The sequence below is a fragment of the Lepus europaeus genome, chromosome 12 (genome assembly GCF_033115175.1).
Source record: "Lepus europaeus isolate LE1 chromosome 12, mLepTim1.pri, whole genome shotgun sequence".
NCBI classification, from domain to species: Eukaryota; Metazoa; Chordata; class Mammalia; order Lagomorpha; family Leporidae; genus Lepus; species Lepus europaeus.
Window position 1 is genome coordinate 4681036 of NC_084838.1, and position 20331 is coordinate 4701366.

A 20331-nucleotide genomic window follows, 5' to 3' on the forward strand; every position below is an offset into this window, starting at 1 on the left:
CACAGCCCCTGCCCGGCCCGCGTCAGCCAAGTGGGCCCAGCCTGGGGGCTGGAGGCGGACGTGGCTCCTGCCACCAGCACAGAGAGGTGCAGCAAGGTGCCCAGGGACACCCTGCAGCGCCGGGCCTGGCCCTGCCCGCGGACGCTCCCCCTGCTCCCAGCCCGGCTGGGGCGGTCTGGGGACGGGGCATCCCCGGCCCCCCGCCCACCCTGGCCCCGGCTCACCCTGGCAGTTCTTCCCGCTGGGGAGGAGGCGGTAGCCGGCGGGGCACAGGCACTGGTAGCTGCCCTCAGTGTTGCGGCAGGCGTGCTGGCACAGGCTCCGCACCCGGCACTCGTCCAGGTCTGGCCCAGGCATGGGGAGGGGGTAGATTTGCTGAGTCACAGGCGTCCAGGTGGCTCTGGGGCCAGGCAGGAAAGGGCCCTTCCCCCGGGAGGCCCACCGCTCCCCCTCCCCGGAACCCCTGATTCAGGGGTGGGTGAACCCCATGCCCCTCCCAGGCTCAGCCAGGCAAGGGTGCAGCGGGCGGGACTCCCACTACAGACCCCTCTGCCCAGGTGGAGACCTCCCCTCGGCCCCCTGTGCAGCCCAGCCCAGCCCAGCCTCTGGGGGTCCAGGGGCTGTCCCGGACCCCCACCCTCTCCATGCTCTCATAGCTGCCTGGGGCACAGCGCTTCTCATATGGGGTCCTGGGAACACTTGCCCACAGATGCCTCCCTCTGGGCAGGGTCCCCACAGCCCCCTGGGAGCCCCTGGCCCGGGCAAGGCTCGGAGACGCCCGCAGTGGCATGTCCCCACAGGACAGTTACCTGTGCACACGCCGCTCTGCCTGATGAAGCCAGGGGGACACCAGGCCCGGCCCACGCTGTTCAGGGGCCCTGGCCCCCGCCGGAGGGAAACCCAGGCATGGTAGGAGCCGCTGGGGATAGGGGCCCGGGGCCGTGGCCAGGGCGCAAAGGAGCCCCGGTGGCTAACGGTGGTCACATTGGGTCCGCTCTGCTCCAGGGGGGCGCAGGCCTTGCCATCACGGAGGAGGGCCTGGCCCGGGGGGCACAGGCAGCGGAAGCCGCCCTGGAGGTTGTGGCACTGGTAGGTGCAGGGCCCGGGCTGCTGTAGGCACTCGTTGATATCTGCAGAGGGTAGGTCAGGCCAGGCATGGGGAGTGGCCCAGGGCTCCCACACGCTGTGGTCCCTCCACCAGCCTCCCCAGGGTCCAGCACCCTTGCATTGCCTGGGCCTGCCCCGTAAGCCCCCCTGCACCACTGTGCCTCCTCTCCACCCAGGGTCTCTGGCTCAAAGGGGCCTCACTGCCCCGGCTCTCAGCATCGTCCCAGGCTCCTGTCCCCCCACCCCGGCCCAGCTGCACAGCCCGTTCTCGGGTCCATTCTACCCCTGAGCGTCTCTGAGACCCGTGCCCTCATCTCTCCATCCTCCACTTTCCCAGGGATGCTAGAAGTGACACCAGCACAGCAGTGATCCAGCCCCGGGGAATGCGCCGGCTGCTAGCCTGGGCATCCTCAGAACTCTGCAACACCCTAGCCTGGAGCCCAGAGCCCAGAGCCCGGAGCCCAGAGCCCGGAGCCCAGAGCCCAGAGCCCAGAGCCCGGAGCCCGGAGCCAGGGGTACTGCCCAGGGCCCCAGGAGGGGTGGGGGTCCCTGTACCAGGGTGGGGGTCCCTGTACCTAGGCAGGGCGGGGCCCTGGGAGGGGTGGGGATCCCTGTTCCTAGGCAGGGCAGGGCAGGGCCCCGGGAGGGGTGGGTGTCCCTGTACCGGGGTGGGTGTCCCTGAGGGGTGGGGGTCCCTATACCTAGGCAGGGCAGGGCAGGGCCCCAGGAGGGGTGGGTGTCCCTGTACCGGGGTGGGGGTCCCTGTACCTAGGCAGGGCAGGGCGGGGCCCTGGGACCGGTAGCCCCTGGGGCAGCTGCAGTGGTGGCCGCCAGGGGTGTTCTCACAGATCTGGTTGTAGTGACACTCGTCCAGCTGCTCCAGGCACTCGTCCACATCTGGGGAGGTGGGGGCATGGTCAGGGCGGGGCTGAGCCTGGAGCCCCTCCCTCAAGGATGTACCCCAGGCCTGCACCAGTCCCTTGTCGGGGGCGGCAGTGCTTGGACCACCCCTGCCGGGCCGGAGGCAAAGAACGTTCCAAGTTGGGGTGGGGAGTGGCTCCAGGGTCGGGGTTCCAGCCACGCTCTGCGGAGCTCTATCCCGGGCAAGGAGCTCTTCCTCTCTCAGCCTCGGTTTGTTGTGGGGCGCTGTGCCGAGACTCCGAGGCTGCCCAGGGTGGGCCGTGACCCACGAGGCGGGGGCAGCAGAGGCAGCCGCTGTCTGGCTTCCCTGACCTAGCGGACGCCCGAGGCCCAGGCAGGAACGGACACCTGTCCCTGGGCTGGCCGGGATCCAGGCCCCGGGAGCTGTGGCCTGGCCGTCGTCCCTGGCCTCCTGTGCTCCTTCTGCCAAGAGAGTTCCCCGATACCCAGCATCCTGGGGACGCACAGCCCCGTCAGCTGAACCCTGGAGGGTGCGCCCCTGTCACCTTCACAGCTGGCCCCGCCAACAGCTGCCCAGAAGCCAGGCCTGCAGGCAGGCAGGTGGCGGTAGGAGCCGGGCGGGTTCTGGCAGCACTGTCCCTCTGGGCACAGGTGGGCATCCCACCCATACTCATCCAACTCTGGGGGGGGCAGGTGGCTGAGGGAACACCCCCCGGCCCTCCCCTGCCTGGGGCCAGCAGCCGCTGGCATGAAGGCCCCAGCCCTGCTAGCTCTGTCCATCATCCTGCTCCCGAGCACTGGACACAGAGCCCGCCCCCGGGCTTGGGAGACGCGGATGCCACTGGCACCTGGCTCAAGGCCCTGAGGGGACTTGGTGGCACCTGGCCCCAACATGGCGGAGGGTGCAGGCTGAGGTCGGCACCCGACTGTCTCCAGGTGCCATTTGTCACCCAGCAGCTTGGCTGAGGGACGGGCAGAGCACACGGGGCCAGCGGTGGCCGCTCACTTGCCGACCCCAAGGGACTGGCAAGGAGGCCTGGGCGGTAGGAAAGCTTCCTTGGGCACGCTCAGTCGGGGTGGAGCCATGAGCACAGGTGACACGTGTGTGTCACAGCCTCTCCTGTCTGTACCCTCACGTCAGGAAGGGACCCTGGGGACAGGGTGCTAGAACCCTCAGGAACAGGCTGTCCCTGGGTGCGGTGCCCCGGCCAGTGTTCTGGGCCCAGGGCCCTCCCGCAGGGACCACTCACCTCGCCAGTTCCTGTGGTCCCAGGCCAGGGCAAAGCCGGCTGGGCAGGACCGAGAGAAGTGGCCTGGTGCAGAGTGGCAGGTGTGGTGGCAGGGGCTGGGGCTGGGGCTGGGCCCTCTGGGTGGGAAGTGATCTGGGGGCGTGGCTTCCAGGCCCTCTCCCACCATCAGGGCTCAGGGAGCTGCTCACCTACACAGAATGCTCCCTGGGGGTCCAGCTCAAAGCCCTCCGGGCAGCCGGCATCTTTGTCCTCTGCAAGGCAAAGAGGCCCCCCCTGAGGAGCTGTAGGAGCCCCCCAGGCGCCCCGGCCCGGCCAGGCTCCCTCCTGCTGGCTGGGGGCTCAGCCCCTGTCCTGAGCCAGGCCGTGCCAGGGAGGCCATAAGCTGGTGCCTCGCCCGGGCCTGTCGGAGGCGAGGGCCGTGCGACATGCCCAGCCGTGCAAGTGCGCCCTGAGGGCCCCTGGTGGGGCTGGGCGGAGGCAGGCAGAGAGCAGGAGGCCAGCGCGGCCGTGCCTGGGGGGCAGGGTGTGCAGCAGGCCGGGTGGGAGCCCGTGACCAGAGCTGGCACACAGGAAGCAGACCAGAGCAATCCTAAGGGCCAAGGGGTCGCTGGGTGCTTGCTCCACGCCCCGCCCCTTATGCAGATGAGAAGGCTGAGGCTCAGGGAAGGCGGGGCGTTGCCCGCTGGGGCCCGCAGCTGGTGGGGGCGGCGGCGGAGTCTGAACCTGCCTGACCTCAGAGCTAAACTCTCATCACTGCCCCTTGTTCAACGTTCAGACCCTGACTACCTATGCATCTTGAATGGTCCTTGGCCAAGAAGATAAGGCACGCTCGTGTAGGTCACCAGGGGTCCCCGTGGTGGTCCCGCCCCCGGGATCAGGCACCCTTGGGAAAAGAGGGCGTGGCTTGAGTCCGGAACAGCCTGCGGGGGGGGGGGGGTGCTGGGACCTTCACCTTGGGGCCTGGGGGGAGGCTCTGGATGCGTGACCAGGAGTGGCCTGAAGAACTCACAGGAGGTGGCCTGACCAAGAGGTGAGCGCTCTCAGCCCCCAGGCCTGGCCAGGGGATGGGGGGCTGTTCTCAGCCAGGGGCTCTGGGCCCCGGGCAGGGGTGGTGGGGGTGGGACCAAGGGTGCGGCCTCACCAGCTCGCAGGGCCGTGGTGAGCTGGAAGCGCAGGGCCTGGGCCTCAGGGTCAAAGGCCGCGCTGATAGCTGAGGCCCGCAGGTGCTGCACCAGCTGGGGCTGGGGGCCCCGGGCCGCGTCGTACTGGATGCTGTGGTTGCAGTGTAGCAAGGCCGGCAGGCCGCCGTGGAGGAAGCGCTGCGTGGAGCCCACAGACAGCCGGCCGGGCCCCGTCTGCACGTAGCGCTCCTCGAAGTCCTGGGGGAGGAGAACAGGGCTGGGACTGTAACCCCCAGGCAGCCTGGGACCCTCAGCACCCACTCAGGGGCCCAGGGCTGCTGTGGGCAGCCCTGGGGGAGCCCCTCTGTCACTGGGAAGCTGGGCTGAGTGGCCCCGCACTGGGCCCCCAGCCCAGCCCGGTGATACCCTGTGTGACCCTGATCCAGCCCCTGCTGGAGTGTCGGGTAGCAAAAGGGGCCGGCGGCTGTGGCTGGGAAGGAGTCCCGGTTCCCACACAGCCCGCCCACACCCAGGCCCCGCCCACACTAGGCCCCACCCACGCTCAGGCCCCCGCCCCCACCTGCATATGTAGCTCGGCGTCGGCCAGGTCTGCCGGGACAACACCGTTGACGACCACGTCCAGGAGTAGGAGGCCGGCAGGGTCCAGGCCCCGGGCCACTTGGGTCATTGTCAGCCGCTCTCCTGCATGCAGTCCAGGGTCACCTTGGGGACAGGCCCTGGGCCCCACCCACAGCCCCACCCGGCCCACCTGGAAGGGACCCCGCTCACCTGTGGCGAATTCCACGTGTGACTCCTGCAGGAAGCTGCCGCCCGTCAGGGACTGGCCATTGAGGGCATCCCCGCCCCCTCCACTCAGGGCCCAGTAGATGGGGGCGATGGTGACCACGAGCACCCGCATCAGGGGCCCTGGGGGGCAGCGCCCGAGGCCAGGTCAGGCTGGGCCCTCCGTGGCTCCCCACTGCCCCTGCCCTGCTGGCCTGCACCCAGCCTCACGGACACCTGCGCCAGCTACTCAACCAGCACCTGGGAAACGGTGCCGGCAGGTGCTCCCTCCACGAAGCAGTGTGACGAGGAGGAAGGTGGCTGCACACCAGGAAGCGCACGTACCGTACTGACGCCCAACTCAGTTCAGCAGACGCAGGGAGGCCCCTGCGTCGCCACGGAGCGTGGGACACGCAGAGCCGGTTTACGGTTCTGCTGGACGCAGCTGAAAACCAGTCAAGTCTACACCTGCAGCCATCCCCTCGAAGGGCCCGGCAGAGGCAGGACTGCCCCAAGCCACTGCCTCCGAGCAGAGAGCCCGCACAGTGCCCGGATGTGGGCTCTCAGACCTTCATGTGAGGCCCTGGGCTGGGCCAGGGGAGCCCCGCCCACACCCCCGTGGGCTCAGGGTCACTCATGTTAATGGGGGGAAGCTAGAGCCCCCAGCATGGATCTGCCTCCATGGAACAGAGCCTGGCCTGCTGACCTGGGGCCAGATGTTTCTCTGCAGCTGTCACAGCTGGAAAAGCAGCCGCCAGCTTCCCTCTCCGCTGCCAGCCAGCTCAGAGGGACCCCCGGCCAGAGGCCCCCGACCCCGCACTGTGCACACGGCGCAGCGGCCAGGACTTTCACTGAGGACCCTGTCTGCGCTGCCCTCCCCTCCCTGGACCCCTGTGAGGGAGACAGCCAGATCCACGGTGACAGGGTCTGCAGGTCTCTCCAGAACACGCCACGTGTGCAGGACCCACTGTGTTATGAATCTGTGAGCAAGTGGACTTCTCTCGGTTGGTGAGGTTTTCTGGCTAATCCCCCCCCCCCACCATTTCTCGTGTCTCTGAAGTGCACAGCCCTCCCTTGTAACTACGACTTGTCACTCTGCCGTCAGCCCCCGCCACCAGTGGGAAGCCCCACCCCCAGAGCAGCCAGCAGCTCCGAAAGCACTTGAGGCCGTCACTGCTACCACCCGGGGTGTGCGCCAACAGGAAGCCGGAGCCGCAGAGACAGGACTTGAACCCTGGCACCCCAACGTGGGACATCAGGGTCCCAAGAGGGATCTTAATGGCTGCACTGAACATCACCCCTCAGTTTGGTGTGAAATGAAGTTGCTTTGTTGAGGAGCTTACGGGGTGCAGGGGGAGTTGCCCCCACCTACGTCCACTTTGGCTTGTGTTTAGCTGTGAGCGGCAGTCACACATCCCCTGGGTACCAGGCCCTGCACCAGCCTCAGAGCAGGCACTCTGCCTCCTGCAGGGCCCAGCGTGGGTGGGAGGGGTCCCCACTTACCCACTCTAGTCGGGATGTGGCTGATGCTGCTCTGGATGGTGGTGACCCCAGAACCCGCCTCCTGGTGCACGCTGGTGTTGAGAGTGGCCACCCCAAATTCCTGGCCATTGATCACCCCGATCATGCTGCCCCGGCTGCCCCGGGGCTCCCCTGTGTGGAAGGAGAAGGACGGCAGTGACACTGTGACAGGTGCACTATCACTATCCACTCCCCATGCCCCCAGAGCAAGCAGGAGCCGAGGGCGTGCCCACCACATGTAGGAGTGAACGGAGGCTCAGGGCCGTGAAGCAACGTGCCCAAGGACACACAGCGAGTGCGCGGCAAGCTGAACGCCCAAGGGACCAGGTTCCCGTGGGAGGGGGACCTGGGCTGGGACGAGATGACGGACAGCAGCTACATCTAGCTCTGCCCTTGGTGCCCCAAGCTACACCAGAGATGGCGTATCAACTGCAAAGCTGGGGTCAAGGGCACAGCTCACAAAGACCCACTGGCTTAGGCCAGGAGCCCATGAGGGCGGGGGCTGGCCCACTGGAGGGGCGGGGGGCACCAAGCCAGGGCGTGCACTGTCGTCCGAACATTCCCCATTCCTTCAGTGGCTGGCTCCAGCCGCCCTGCAGCTGGCCTGGCGGGGGGTGGGGGGGGAAGAGGCTCCTTGGCGCTAATCTAATAGACGCTGCGGGCACGGGGGCACTTCCTCTGAGTAATGGGCCAGCTGGCTCCCAGGGACAGACGGCATTCCAGGGGCAAGAGACAGACGCGGGCCTGCTTCTCCCTGCACCGGCTCGCAGGGGAAATGAAAGACAAATTGCCCATGATCTGTCGAAAAATTACATAAACCATTCAGCTGCCAGGATCCAAATGGGCAAATTGGGGGGTGGGGCTGATACCAGATTCCAGGAAGCTGCGTCCTACAGCCTGTGTCTGGGGTCTGATGAGATTTCATGCCCATCTGGGATGCACCTGCCCTTGGCCTCTAGGGAGGGCGTGAGGAAGGCCTGGGGCCGCAGACAGGGAGGCAGGAGCTGCCTTGGGAGGGAAGGAGACAGAGCCCAGGGCCGGCAGCCACTTTCCCAGAGGCAGGGGCTCTCGGCGGCCCTGTGTCCCCCACAAGGCCAGGCTGGGACCCTTCCAGGCAGGGAGGGAGGACACGTTGATACTTGGGACTTGCCCCCCTCCCCCCCTCCACCTAGCAATGCCTCTTGAAGAGACTGCCCTGTCTGTGGAGGTACCCAGTCCACTGTGCAAAGATGGCCCCCCTGCATGGCTTCGAGAGGGGAAACGGGAAGAAACTACATTGCTTATTGAACCAGGTCCGCGACTTTGGGGCCAAAACCACACCCACCGGATGAAAGACTAGCCCTGGGTGGGTTACGGTGGGCGTCACCCACAGTGGAGGACGCACAAGAGCAGGTTGCCAGGCCAAGCTGGGGCTGCGACCTCACCTCTGGGAAGCAAAGAGCGCATTGTACCCACAGAGGGAAACGCCTGGGCAGCTGAGCCCCAGGAGCCGCCTAAGCTACTGCCGGTCATCTATGGGAGATCATCGCGTTTCTCTTCAGAGCTCTGTGTTGTCTGGGCTGCCTATACTGAGCTTAAGGAGGGAGGAATCTCGCTGCTTCCATTTGAAGAATAAGGGGGCTGTTATGGATCAAACTGGGTCCCCCCACCCCAATTTGTATGCTGAAGTCCCAGTCCCCAGGGCTGCAGAATGCGACTTTATCTGAAACCAAATTAAAATGAAGTCAACATGACAGGTGTCCTTAGGAAAGGGCGATCCGGACACAGGCACCCAGAGCATCCAGTGAGGACCACGGCAGGGCTCAGGGTGACGGACACGTCCACAAACCAGGGACGGCCAGGCCCGGAGCAGATTCCCCCGCACGGCCTCAGAGTGGGCAGCCCCGCCGTGGTGTTAGATCTCCGGTCCCTGGAGCAGCCAGACAGTGTCTGCTACGTAAGCCCAGGCATGGGGCATGGGGCCGCAGCAACACTAGGGACAAACACACAGGGCATGTGCACAGCTCTGGGCTGGGCTGGGGGCTGCACACAGGCGAGGGGAAGAACCAGAATCAAGCTCTGGAGTCGGGGAGGGTCTGCTCAGACCACAGCTCTCCCCCAAGACAGCGATCCAGGACAGGGGTCAGAGAACCGCTGGCCACTCAGAGCCCCACTTGCTGGTGTCCTGCCTGGCCTATAGCAGATGAGACCAGGTGCCAGGAGGGGCCCCACCTGTAGCTGACAGACAAGGGCTCTCTGGGGGAACGGTGCTGACATCATGTGTGTGGTGATAGGTTGGTGATGTCTGCCCTGGGCAGGGCAGGAGACCAAAGCCACACAGAGGAGGTCTTTACTGCCGACCACCCAGAAATTTCAGTCTCCAACTCCCCCCTTTATGCAGCTGGATTTTAGTTCACTTTTTGTTGCTATAACTCAGTACTACCAACGGGTACTAATTTGTAGAGCAAAGAGGTAATTTATAGAGCATAGAGGTTTATGTAGCTCCCAGTTACAGAAGCCAGAAACAGCAGGCATCCTGTTGTGTCTGAACGTGGTGAGGCCATCACAGTGGATCAGAGCAGGTGCACCGGCTCATCTCTCTTTTTTTTTTTTTTTTTGTCAGGCAGAGTGGATAGTGAGAGAGAGAGAGACAGAGAGAGAAAGGTCTTCCTTTGCCATTGGTTCACCCTCCAATGACCGCTGCGGCTGGCGCACCGCGCTGATCCGAAGCCAGGAGCCAGGTGCTTCTCCTGATCTTCCTTGGGGTGCAGGGCCCAAGCACTTGGGCCATCCTCCACTGCACTCTCGGGCCACAGCAGAGAGCTTGCCTGGAAGAGGGGCAACCGGGACAGAATCCAGTGCCCCGACCAGGACTAGAACCCAGTGTGCCGGCACCACAGGCAGAGGATTAGCCTATTGAGCCGTGGCGCTGGCCTCTCCTCTTCTTTTGAAGCTACGAATATATCTCGGTGGCCCTGACGTCATGATCTCTTCCAAACCCCAAAGATCCCACCTTCAAACACCATTAAAAAGCAAAAATGTCTCAAACAGCTGAACTTTTTCTGGATGAGGAGCCCATTGAGAATCATCTCACTGTGGTTTCCTGGTCCTCTCCCCCATTCTGAAGTCGTCTGACCCGAGGGTAAAGGGGACTGACCATGGAGCCCCAGCAAGGCAGGCTTAGTTACGTCAGCAAGCAATGCCCTTTCTGTCCACATCCCCCCACCCCTGGCAGGCCGCATGCAGGGCACGGGTCAAGTGCAAGGTCACAGCGATCCCCATCGGGAGCACACCGGCCGCCCCTGCCGCACTGCCTGTTTCGTGGGCTTGTGAAGGGTGCAGAGGACATGCGTCTGTGCCAGCGAAGCAGGAACAGCCAGGGTCCCCTGTCCAAGAGGCGGCAGACAGCCCCTCTGAGACTCAGTCTCCCCGACTGTAGACAGGCTGGACAGGATGACACAGAAGGGCCTCCAGGCTGGTTCATGCTGCGTCTGTGACTCAGAGAGGGAATCAGGGGCGGACAGGGCAGCAGGCCGGGTCCCCAGTGAGCAAGACGCATGAGCAAGCCCCTGTACAGGAGAGCCCCCCCCGCCCCTGCAGGTCTGGGCTGGGACGCCCCCTACCTCTCACGACCAGGAGTGCCCGGGCCGTGGCGGAGCCCAGCAGGTTGTGGGCGATGCATTCGTAGACCCCCGCGTCCCCCGCCTCCACGCGTTTCAGCCACAGGCTCCCATCCGGCAGGGTGCGCAGTCGCCGGCTGGCCCTCAGTGTTCGGCCCGCCCGCAGCCACTCGATGGTAGGTGCCGGCTCCCCGGTGGCCTGGCACTGCAGTGCCACATCATCCCCTGATCGCACTGTCATGTCCTGGGGCTCCACCTCCAACACCGGGGCACCTGCGGGAGGCCCAGACAGCGTTTAGGAACGTTGGAGCGTTTTCGTGTATTCCATGTTAGGAACACAGAGGGCAGCAGCAAGCAAATTGCACACGGACCCCGCCACCCCGTGATCCTGCCGCACGCGCCTTCCGAGCCTTTGTTCCTCGTGAACACGGGGTCACACTGCGAACAGCGGCTTCCCCTGCCCCGCCACGCCCCGACAACGGGGCATACCTGTCTTCCCACACCATTAACCAACCATTCATTTTTGTGGGTGCGTGGTACTCCATTGTTAGATCTACAGTCACCCCTCAGTATCTGCTGGCCACTGCTCCAGGAGCCCTAACAGATTCCCAACTCCTCAAGACCTGCCATCAAACACGCAGGATTTTCATGGACCCTACGCGTATCCCCGCCGTGCACCACCAATCATCTCTAGGTGACTTAGAACGTCTACCGCAGGGTAAATGCTACGGAACTAGTGGCTGGGCTGTGTTGCTTAGACAGAACGACAAGGAAGAAGCCTCAATGTTTACTGCAGGTGCAATCATACAATTGGTCCGAGGGCTGCAGGTGGTTGGGGTGGAGATGAAGTTGCCCGCTGGGCCCTCACACCCACACTGGAGCTCCCGGCTTTGAGTCCTGGCTCTGCGCCTCGTTCCAGCTTCCGCAGATGCAGATCCCGGGAGGCGGCAGTGATGCTCAGGGGGTTGGATCCCTGCCACCCATGTGGGAGACCTGGATTGAGGCCCTGGCTTCCAGCTTTGGCCCGGCCCAGCCCTGACCATTGGAGGCACTTGGGGCGTGAACCAGAGATCTCATTCTCTCTCTCTCTGCCTCTCAATGAGGTTGGCCGCACGCGTGAGTGTGCACTCTGCGGGCACAGACGGCGTGCTGTGATCTGCTAACCCAAGCTCTGTTCTCAACACGGAGGCTGTCCCTGGTGACGAGGACGAGGCCCCCCTGTCCGCTCTGTCCCACAAAGTGGGAGGACACGCACCACGTCACTGCCTGCCCGTTTTCTCCTCTGAAAGACAGGATGGACTTCCTGTCCACGTAGGATTCCTGACCCCCAGGACGGGGCGGACGTGGGACGGTGGGGGGGGGGGGGGGGCTGCTCCACCAGAGCAGCGCTTGCCATGCAGCTGCCAAGACCAGCGCCACCGAGCGAGGGCCCGGAGCTGTCCCTTCGGAGGCCCTGCTCTGCCGGCCCCTGGCGGGCTCGGGGCGGCACCGCTCTGTCCTCTGCCTCCAGGGTGTGTACGTGGCTGTGCACACACATGGACGTGTGGGAGCTCCCTCCGCCTCTCTTGTGTAAGCCCACTTGTGACTCAGGGCACGCTCACCACCGGTGATTGTCTCGAGAGCTTTAACTTCATCACAGCCCCCGAGACCCTTTTTCCACAGGGCCTGGGGACTGGGATGTGGCTGTACCTTAGGGAGCCATTTGGGAGCCTGCCACAGCCACGGTGGCCACCTGGGAGGTGACCCAGCGGGTAGAAGATCGCTCTCTCCCTGTCGCTCCCAACCCCCATATCCTCCTCTCTCTGTAACTCCAACTCTCGAAACAGATAGAAATCTTTAAAAACGAAAGATCTTCGTGGCCGTGTGAGTGGGCGTCCTCCCAGTGCTGTGAATGTGGACATGGGCCTAAACAGTGCCCACCCAAATAGCGGGAAACCACACAGCCGTGAAGACAAAGGAAACCGATCCCACACGGACAATGCGGACGACGTCACAGATAGGGCTGTGCCCGGAACCCTGCCGCAAGAGCACCTGTGGCCCAGCGGCTTCCCAGGCAAGTCCACAGACCAGCCGCAGCAAGCGCGCCGGCCACGGCTGGGTGCACAGGCAGGCGAAGCGGTCGTCCCTGACGACTAAAATCAACCACGCCCCACCCGAAATGAGACGCATTCACCCACAAGAAGCTTCCAGAGTTTTGCACCAGAGCAGAGAAAGTCTATGGTTGCTGGGACTGTGTCCACCCCAGCCCACCGCACCTGGCCATCACCAGGGCTTTGTTTGGGCAGGGCCGGCTGCCAACATGGCAGGCTTTGCGTCCCCGGGGGCGGAGCTGACCGGCAGTAGGGGAGAGAAGTGTGGTCAGGAGAAGCGGCCAAACTGGTAGGGAACTGAGCTGGCCTGGCTGGGGCCCTGTGGACCAGGAGAACCTGGATGGTGGGGAGGCTGGGCCTGCTCTCACGACCTGAGAACCCTTGGCTAACGGTTCAGAGCTCCGGTCATCCTTGTCCTAGGCGTGCAGGGGAGTTTCAGAGTGGACGGGACCCGCCAGGTGCTCGGGTCCCTGGGTCTCCTTCAGCCTCCAGCTCAGCGCCATCTTCAGATGCCGCCAGGGCAGAAGAGGTGGCTCCTCCCACGGCAGAGCAGCAGGTCTGTCCCCTGCTCGGCCCCCACTGAGCCGCCCCGAGCTGGGAGGGGGCCTCACTACAGCTGGGCAGGCGCCCCTCGTAGGGCTCCTGTGTGGCTCCCACGGACACTGCGGGGAAGGGGCAGAGGTGGGAGGGGCCTGTGTCCTCCAGGCCTCCAGGCGACGGCCCCGCTCCCTCAGCACAGGTGAGGGACAGGTGTCGGCCCCCTCGGGGTCTTTGTTGACGGGGAAGGGGAGGGCGCTCGGCTGGCATGGGGCAGCTCCTGTCTAGACGCTTCCTTCCCAGAGATGCTGTCCCCTCCCACCCCCTTAGCACAGAGGCTTCGGTCGGGGCCACGGCCTCTCAAGCACCCGGGCCCAGGCAGAAGAAACACCGCGAATTCAGCAGCACGCTGCTCCTGGGCCCCAAGACCTGCACCCTTCCTCCCTCCTTTCTCCACATTGCAGCCTTTTTTTCTCTCTCTTAGAGAGTGAGCGAGCGAGCGAGCATGCACGCTCCCGTCTGCTGGCTCACTCCCCAGATGCCAGCACAGCCAGGGCTGGGGCCAAAGCCAGGAGGCAGGAATCTGGTCTGGGCCTCCCACGGGGTGCAGGACCCCATCACGGGAGCGTCCTCTGCTGCCTCCCAGGGTGTGCACACGCAGGATGCTGGAGTCCGGAGGCCGAGCCCGGCGTGGAGCCCCGGCCCTCGACGAGGGCATCCTCACTGGCATCGTAATCTCCGGCCAGACACCTGCTCCCCAGACCTTTCACCGCGGGTCCTGTGTGCGAAGCCCAGGGCTTTCGCTGTCCTCACTGGGGGAGAGAAGCACTCCCACTGCACCTCATCTGTGAGCAGAGACCTACCCCCACTCGCGACCAAAACCCTCAACAAACTCAGGGCGGCCCACAGCTGCCCTGACATGGCGGCGCAGGAGTGGCCCTTCCCCCTTGACTGGGAACAAGGCAAGGATGGCCGCGCCTGTCACGCCTTTGTCACACTGGACCAGACGGTGCAACCCATGCCACAGGGTGACACAAAGAAAGATACACGGGCTGGGAAGGCTGGGTCGCAGTGTCTCCACTCACAGACGACCTGCAGAAAATCCCAGGGGATCTAGCCAAGTCACTACTGCCGAAAGGCAACTTCGCAAGGCTGCAGTAGACGGTTCAGGATATAAAAACCAACTGTATCTCCGTATACTGGCAATGAAAAACCTGAGAATCGAAAGAAGAAAACAGTTCCACCCAAAATAAGGGAGCGCTTCACAACCAGCCGAACAGAAGGACGAACCTGCAGGCCGAGAAGCGCAGAATGTGAGTGAGAGAAGCCGGAGGCGGCCGACAGAGACCACGGCACGGCAGCTGGGTACCCGGAGGAGATGATCAGCCCCTCCGCTCACAGAGTCCCGCTCACAGCGGCCTGCAGGCCTACGAGAGGTACCGGCAGCTCAGGCAGCCTTTCTCCTCGGCCATACGGAACCCCAACCAGTGCTCCAGAAAAGACAGAGTTGATCCATCTGCACTTCGCCAGCCTCTAATGCTTGTGCTAGCCAAAGACATCACGAAGAGAATGCAAGCATGAGCGCCAGCCTGCGAGAAAACATCTTGTACCTGACGGAGAACCTGGCTTCCTCCTCCATAAAGGGCTTCCTAACTCGTTGATAAGACAGACGACTCGATTACAAAACGAGCCGGACACCGGGACAGATGCCCAGCCAAAGGAAGTGGAGAGACCGGGGTTGTGGCGCAGCAGGTTAAGCTCCACCTGTGACACACCGGCGACCCAGATGATGGCTGCTCTGCTTCTGATCCAGCTCCCCCCAATGCACCTGGGAAAGCTGCAGAGATGGTCCAAGTCCTTGGGCCCCTGTCACCCATGTGAGAGACCCGCAGGGAGCTCCTGGCTTCAGCCTAACCCAGCCCTGGCCATTGTGGCCATTTGGGGAGTGAACCAGTGGATGGAAGACCTCTCTCCATCTCTCCCTCTCCCTCTGTAACTCTGCCTTTCAAATAATAATAATAATAATAATAATAATAATAACTTTTATAAAAAGAAATTCTTTCTTTTCAAGGTTGAATAATATTAAGCTATATGAATGGGTGAATTTTATGGAATGTAAATTATAACTCAATAAAGCTTTTGTAAAAAATAAAAACTGGCAAAAGTGGGGACAGTGATTACTGGGGTGGGGGCAATGGCTGGGTGGAGGACTTGCTGGAGGGCCTAGGAGCTGATACTACTGTTGTATTTCTTAAATTTTATTTACTGGAAAGTCAGAGGAAGAGAGAGAGAGAGAGAGAGAGAGAGAGAAGTCTCAACTACCGGTTAATTCTCTGAATGCCTGCAACAGCCAGGGCTGGGCCAGGCCCAAGCCAGGAGCTGAAAAATCAGGTCTCCCACATGGGTGGCCGGGGCCCAAGTGCTGGGGCCCCCACCTGCTGCCTCCCAGGGCGTGCGTTCCCAGGAAGCCGGGCCCAGGCACTCTGATATGCAATGTGGGCATCTCGAGTGGCATCTTAACCACCAGGCCAAATGCCCCCCTGCTGTGTTTTCTGATCCGGGTGCTGGTGCGGGTGGGCAGACACTGTGACGTGGGCTCTCCTGCACGCATGCTCTCCACAACGTCCCCACCCAGACGGCCCCGCGGGTTCCTGTGAGGTTCAGGCCTGCTTTCTGACTCCCTGAGGCTTGGCAGGCGCCAAGAGCCATGGGAGTCTGGGTTTCCAGGCTGGCCCTAGGCCTGGACGCCGGGTCCCCGGCCTCTCCTCCACCTGGGAGACTGGTTCCCAGCACGGCTGCCCCCAGGCTCCCGCTCCACGGAGAAGGCGAGGCCAGGGACGGGGTGGGGGACACTCACTCTGGAGCAGGACGATCACCACTCTCTTCACGGCGCCCACCTCGTTCTCCGCCACGCACTGGTACTGCCCCGCGTCGTCCATCTGCAGGTGGCACGGGAGAGCGGGGCAAGCTCAGGGAGGAAGCAGCTGGGAACAGATGGGCACCGAGAGGGCCACAGGGCCGAGACCCCTCTGACCAGCCGGAGCACCAGCCGCCCGGGGACCCTGAGCCCCGGCCAGGCCTCCAAACAGAGGCTCCGAGAGACCCCAGCCCCTTTCTCGTCTGGAACCAGGTGGGGCAGAGACCACAGCCCTGGAGTTGCTGCTCTGAGTGGGGCCACCAGCCGGCAAAGGCGGGATTTTGATCCACCTGCCCCAAATCGTGCATGGGGAAGTGTTCTCGCACCACGGCAAGTTACCTGGGGTTCCTTGGACAGAAAGGGTTCCATGGTTCACGAAGTTTGGGAAACACTGGGCCTCCCACCGTGTTTCTCACCTGCAGGAGCTCTCAGAGCAGTGGGAGTCTCCCGGAGGCGGGTGGTGGCTGCAGCCTGCCCTGCCCCGGGGGCCACAGGCAAGGGACGGCCTGGAACCACCCGGCTCAGAATCCCGGCAGCGTAGACTTGGCTGTGGGAACCACAGGAGAGCAAACTCCACCCCACGGCAGACCCCGCTGAAGCCACTGCCGGCCACGATCACGGCCCCGAGCCTCGCTTCCCCGCCTGTCAGTGAAACGCGCCCTTCAAGTGCGAAGCGCGGTGCCTGGCATGTGGTCAGTGCTCGGTACCGGCGCCACTGCTGCTGTTACCACCTCTGCCCTGATCTGTGGCGGTCAAGGCCTCCCAGACAAACCGGAGCAAGGACTGGTCTGAGGGCTTCGGAGCAACCACTGGAGCGCAGGGCATGGGGTGGAAAGTGACAGGGGCTGCCCCAGGCCAGAGGCCCTGGGAACTGCAGGGAACAGGTGTCAGGGACCTGGGTGGGCTCCTGCCTGCTGCATTTACTGGGCACAGGTCACTCTGAACTTCATTGTCTTCCCCCTGTAAAATGAGGCACCAGCGCCTGCCTGCCAGGCCCCACAGGGCTTTACCCATCCTGTGCTGGGGGCGTTCCCCATAGACCATGCCCAAAGACCTGGTATGGATCACGTCCCTGGTCCTTGCTATCAACCCATGAGGCTGGGATAACCATCAGCCCTGCTGGAGGGCGGGCTTGATTGACAAAGTTAAAATTCAGTGCCCCTGGCGGGGTCACCGGGGCCATGGGGAACAGGCAGGGAGTGCTCAGGAGTGCAGAGGGTCAGAGAAAGCACAGGGCTGTGCTGGTGCCCGGCCCCGCCCCAGGGCGCCAGGCCCCGCCTTGCCTCGGTCCTGTGGATGGTCAGCGAGCCATTCTGCAGCCGGCGCCGGAGGCGGCTGCCCCGCAGCGGGAGGCCATCTTTGGTCCAGTGGATGTTGGGCGCTGGGTCCCCATGGACCACACAGTCCAGCCGGATGCTGCCTCCCACGGGTTCCACCAGGTAGGAGAAGGCCTCCCCGTGCAGGGTGGGAGCCTCTGCATGGGGTGACAGCAAGGGAATAGTCAGGTTCCCTTCGGGTTCACCGAGGCTCCTGCTAGCCCAGCAAGGCTGTGTGTGCTCAACGCATCAGCCAAGACAAACAGCTTCCATGTCATGGGTCAAATCTCACAGAATGGCAGTCACCAGGAACTGTGCGGAGGATTTGAAACTGAGTGCAGTGATCGATTAGTGATGCCTGAGACGGGCACAGGAGGGAATGCAGTGCTGCGTGTGTTGTAACCTCGCTCTCAGAGACACGTTACCCTTGCTACAGAGGTATTTTGGAAAACATGAGCATCAGGACAGCTGCTGCACTCAGCAACGCTAAGAGATTTCGTGCGGCTCTCAAACCACTCCTGGCTGTCCCGTGCGGGTCCCCGTTCTTCCCGGTGTCCTGAGGTTGAGTCTCCCAAAAGCTGCAGCTATGACCTGGTATCCCAGGCTGCTCTTCCCTCTATCCAACCCCACCTCTGCTCAAGTTAAGCAGTGACGTCATGAGGTCACCGAGGGCCACAGAGCCGCTCTTGCTCCTAGGGGAGCAAGAACACTGGGGACAACTGGCAGGCCGGGAGCTTCACTGTCCAGTGGCAGGTGCCAGTCCAACTCCACCTGCACCCAGCTCATCTGGGGAGTGTAACAAGTACTGACACCCAGCCCCACCCCGAGAGGCTGTGTACTGAGTCACGGGGTGTGGCCTGGGCCTCAGCACTCTGTAAAGCCCTCCAGGGGATGGCCACACGCCAGGGTGAGGGGCCAGCAGCTTGGAGGTCAGGGGCCTGTTTCTTAGAAGGCAACAGCTGGGCTCCTCTCGAGGCCTGGGCACACGGCCTACCCTTCACGTGGACAAAGCTGGCGGTCTGCACGCGGCCCACGCTGTTCTCAGCCCAGCAGACGTAGGTCCCGCTGTCCTCTCTGGTGACCGCTTCCCGCTGCAGCGTGCTGCCCCCGTCCTGCTCGGACACGCCCTCTGTGGCACAGAGCGAGAGGTCCCGGGGACCCGAGTCAGGGACCCCTGCATGTGCTGAGTAAAGACCCGGACATGGCAGGGGGTGGCCCTTCTCCCTGGCCGGGGGGCACAGGCCCTGGATGAAGAGCTGGCATTTACTGCCTTAAGGGTCACACGACCTGAGTGGAAACACCGCCATGACACCTGAGGCGGCAGAGCCTGTTAACGGCAGAGGTGTGGGCGTGGCTCCTGCCTGCGTCCTCGGGACCCCTCGTTGTCTGCGTGTGGCAGGAAGGCTGGGCCGCAGGCCGGACCAGAAGCCGTGGTCCCCGCTAAGCCTGCACTGCAGGTGTGCACAGGGGTTTCCCAGCACCCAGCCCTGGGTGCAGGAACTAAGAAGCATCTTCTAATGTAAGGAGGGGCCCAGGGAGAGGGTGTGCCGAGGGCACCATGGGAGCTGCAGCTCTGGGCTGGAGCCCAGGCCACCTCCTCCTGGCCCTGTGGGTGGGCTCTGACAGGTGTGGCTGGTTATGCGCTGGGCTGCCCCGCCCCCCACCCGGGACCAAGTCCGCAGACCCGCCGTCCAAGGCTGGCCGATGGTCTCTCCACCTCCTGTCCACTGAGTTGGTCCGGGCATCCTCCTGCCCTCCTCGGCCCCCCGGGGTCCTGGGTCTCTGTCCCGGCCACCCACTGCAGGCCCAGACCTGTGACTGGCCGGTCGTTGCGGGTCCAGCCGATGCGGGGGGTCGGGCTGCCCCGGGCCGCACAGCGGAGCCACAGCCGGTCCCCGAGGCGCAGGCTGCGGTCCCCGGGCAGGGTGGTGAATGTGGGCAGCGCCAGGATGGAGAGGTGCACGCGGCGGCGGGCCAGGCCCACGGCGTTCTCTGCAGTGCACGTGTAGGTGCCAGCGTCCTGGGCCTGTGGGCAGAGGGAGGCAGGGGGCTTGGAACTGGCCCCCACCCTGGTAACGGGCTGGAATGTTCCAGGGGACCCACTCCCGCTGGATCCCCGGGAGCATCTGGCCCGGGGAAGTGAAGCAACGTGTTCAAGGTCGCGATGTGTTCAAGGCCACGTGTTCAAGGCCACAACGTGTTCAAGGTCGCAACGCGTTCAAGGTCGCGACGTGTTCAAGGTCGCGACGTGTTCAAGGCCACAACGTGTTCAAGCTCACAACGTGTTCAAGGTCACAACGTGTTCAAGGCCACAACGTGTTCAAGGCCACAACGTGTTCAAGGCCACAACATGTTCAAGGTCACGTGTTCAAGGTCGCAACATGTTCAAGGTCACAACGTGTTCAAGGTCGCCACGTGTTCAAGGTCACAACGTGTTCAAGGTCACAACATGTTCAAGGTCACAACGTGTTCAAGCTCATAACGTGTTCAAGGCTACAACGTGTTCAAGGTCACACAGCGGCAACCGGGCCAGCTCCACCTTGGCTCCAGCGCATTGCTGCAGCTCCTGCACCGCCCAGGGCCAGGTGCATGATGGGAGCCTCCTGTGCTCAGGTCCTGGCCTGCACCAGCTGACCCACGCCCGACTCTCCTGTGAGGAAGGTCTTCACAGACAGGGCCTGGCCGAGGTCCTGGGAGGGGAGGTTCCCGGGCACACTGCAGGCTGGGCGCTCACCCCTGCACTACCTGCTCCCCTGTGGGGCAGGGGCTGCCATGTTGCAATGATAGAATCTGATGGAAGTTGGGGTCCCACCTGCACCCCTGGCTCAAGACCTCCCCCAGGCCATGGAGAATGTTTCACGTCAACATGTGGTTGTGCTTTGGAGACACAAAGTTGACACCGTGTCCCAGCGGCTCCCAAAGGAGCCCCTGCCCCCAGAGCTGACTGGAGGCCCAGGTTCAAACAACGGTTCTGTCTCTTAGCCCCAGTGTTATCTCAGGACCACCAAGGACACTCTGGGCCTTGGCTTTGTCAGCTGTGTGTGGGATGGTAGCACCTGTGTGCCCCAGGTTCCAGGCTCCTAGACTGCCAGGGCTCAGCGCAGAGTGTGGGATCAGACTCAGCTCAGAGTGAGGGACTGGGGCTCAGCTCAGAGTGGGGGACCAGGGCTCAGTATAGCATGGGGGACCAGGACTCAGCACAGAATGC

The 20331-nt window shown here is 63.5% G+C and overlaps 1 protein-coding gene across 1 annotated transcript in view; it reads right to left on the reverse strand.

The window, feature by feature from the left end:
* The window catches only part of HMCN2 (hemicentin 2), a 139177-nt gene that overhangs the window by 1688 nt on the left and 117158 nt on the right, over window positions 1-20331 (reverse strand). The window contains exons 82-96 of the mRNA XM_062208446.1: window positions 18936-19149; window positions 18118-18252; window positions 17091-17281; window positions 15748-15829; window positions 10267-10536; window positions 6647-6796; window positions 5150-5287; window positions 4941-5062; window positions 4381-4618; window positions 3428-3490; window positions 3240-3371; window positions 2535-2669; window positions 1876-2004; window positions 810-1130; window positions 225-344 (exon numbers count right to left, since the gene is read on the reverse strand). Coding sequence (XP_062064430.1) covers window positions 225-344; window positions 810-1130; window positions 1876-2004; window positions 2535-2669; window positions 3240-3371; window positions 3428-3490; window positions 4381-4618; window positions 4941-5062; window positions 5150-5287; window positions 6647-6796; window positions 10267-10536; window positions 15748-15829; window positions 17091-17281; window positions 18118-18252; window positions 18936-19149 — 2440 coding nt within the window. The remainder of the gene's footprint in view (window positions 1-224; window positions 345-809; window positions 1131-1875; window positions 2005-2534; window positions 2670-3239; window positions 3372-3427; window positions 3491-4380; window positions 4619-4940; window positions 5063-5149; window positions 5288-6646; window positions 6797-10266; window positions 10537-15747; window positions 15830-17090; window positions 17282-18117; window positions 18253-18935; window positions 19150-20331) is intronic.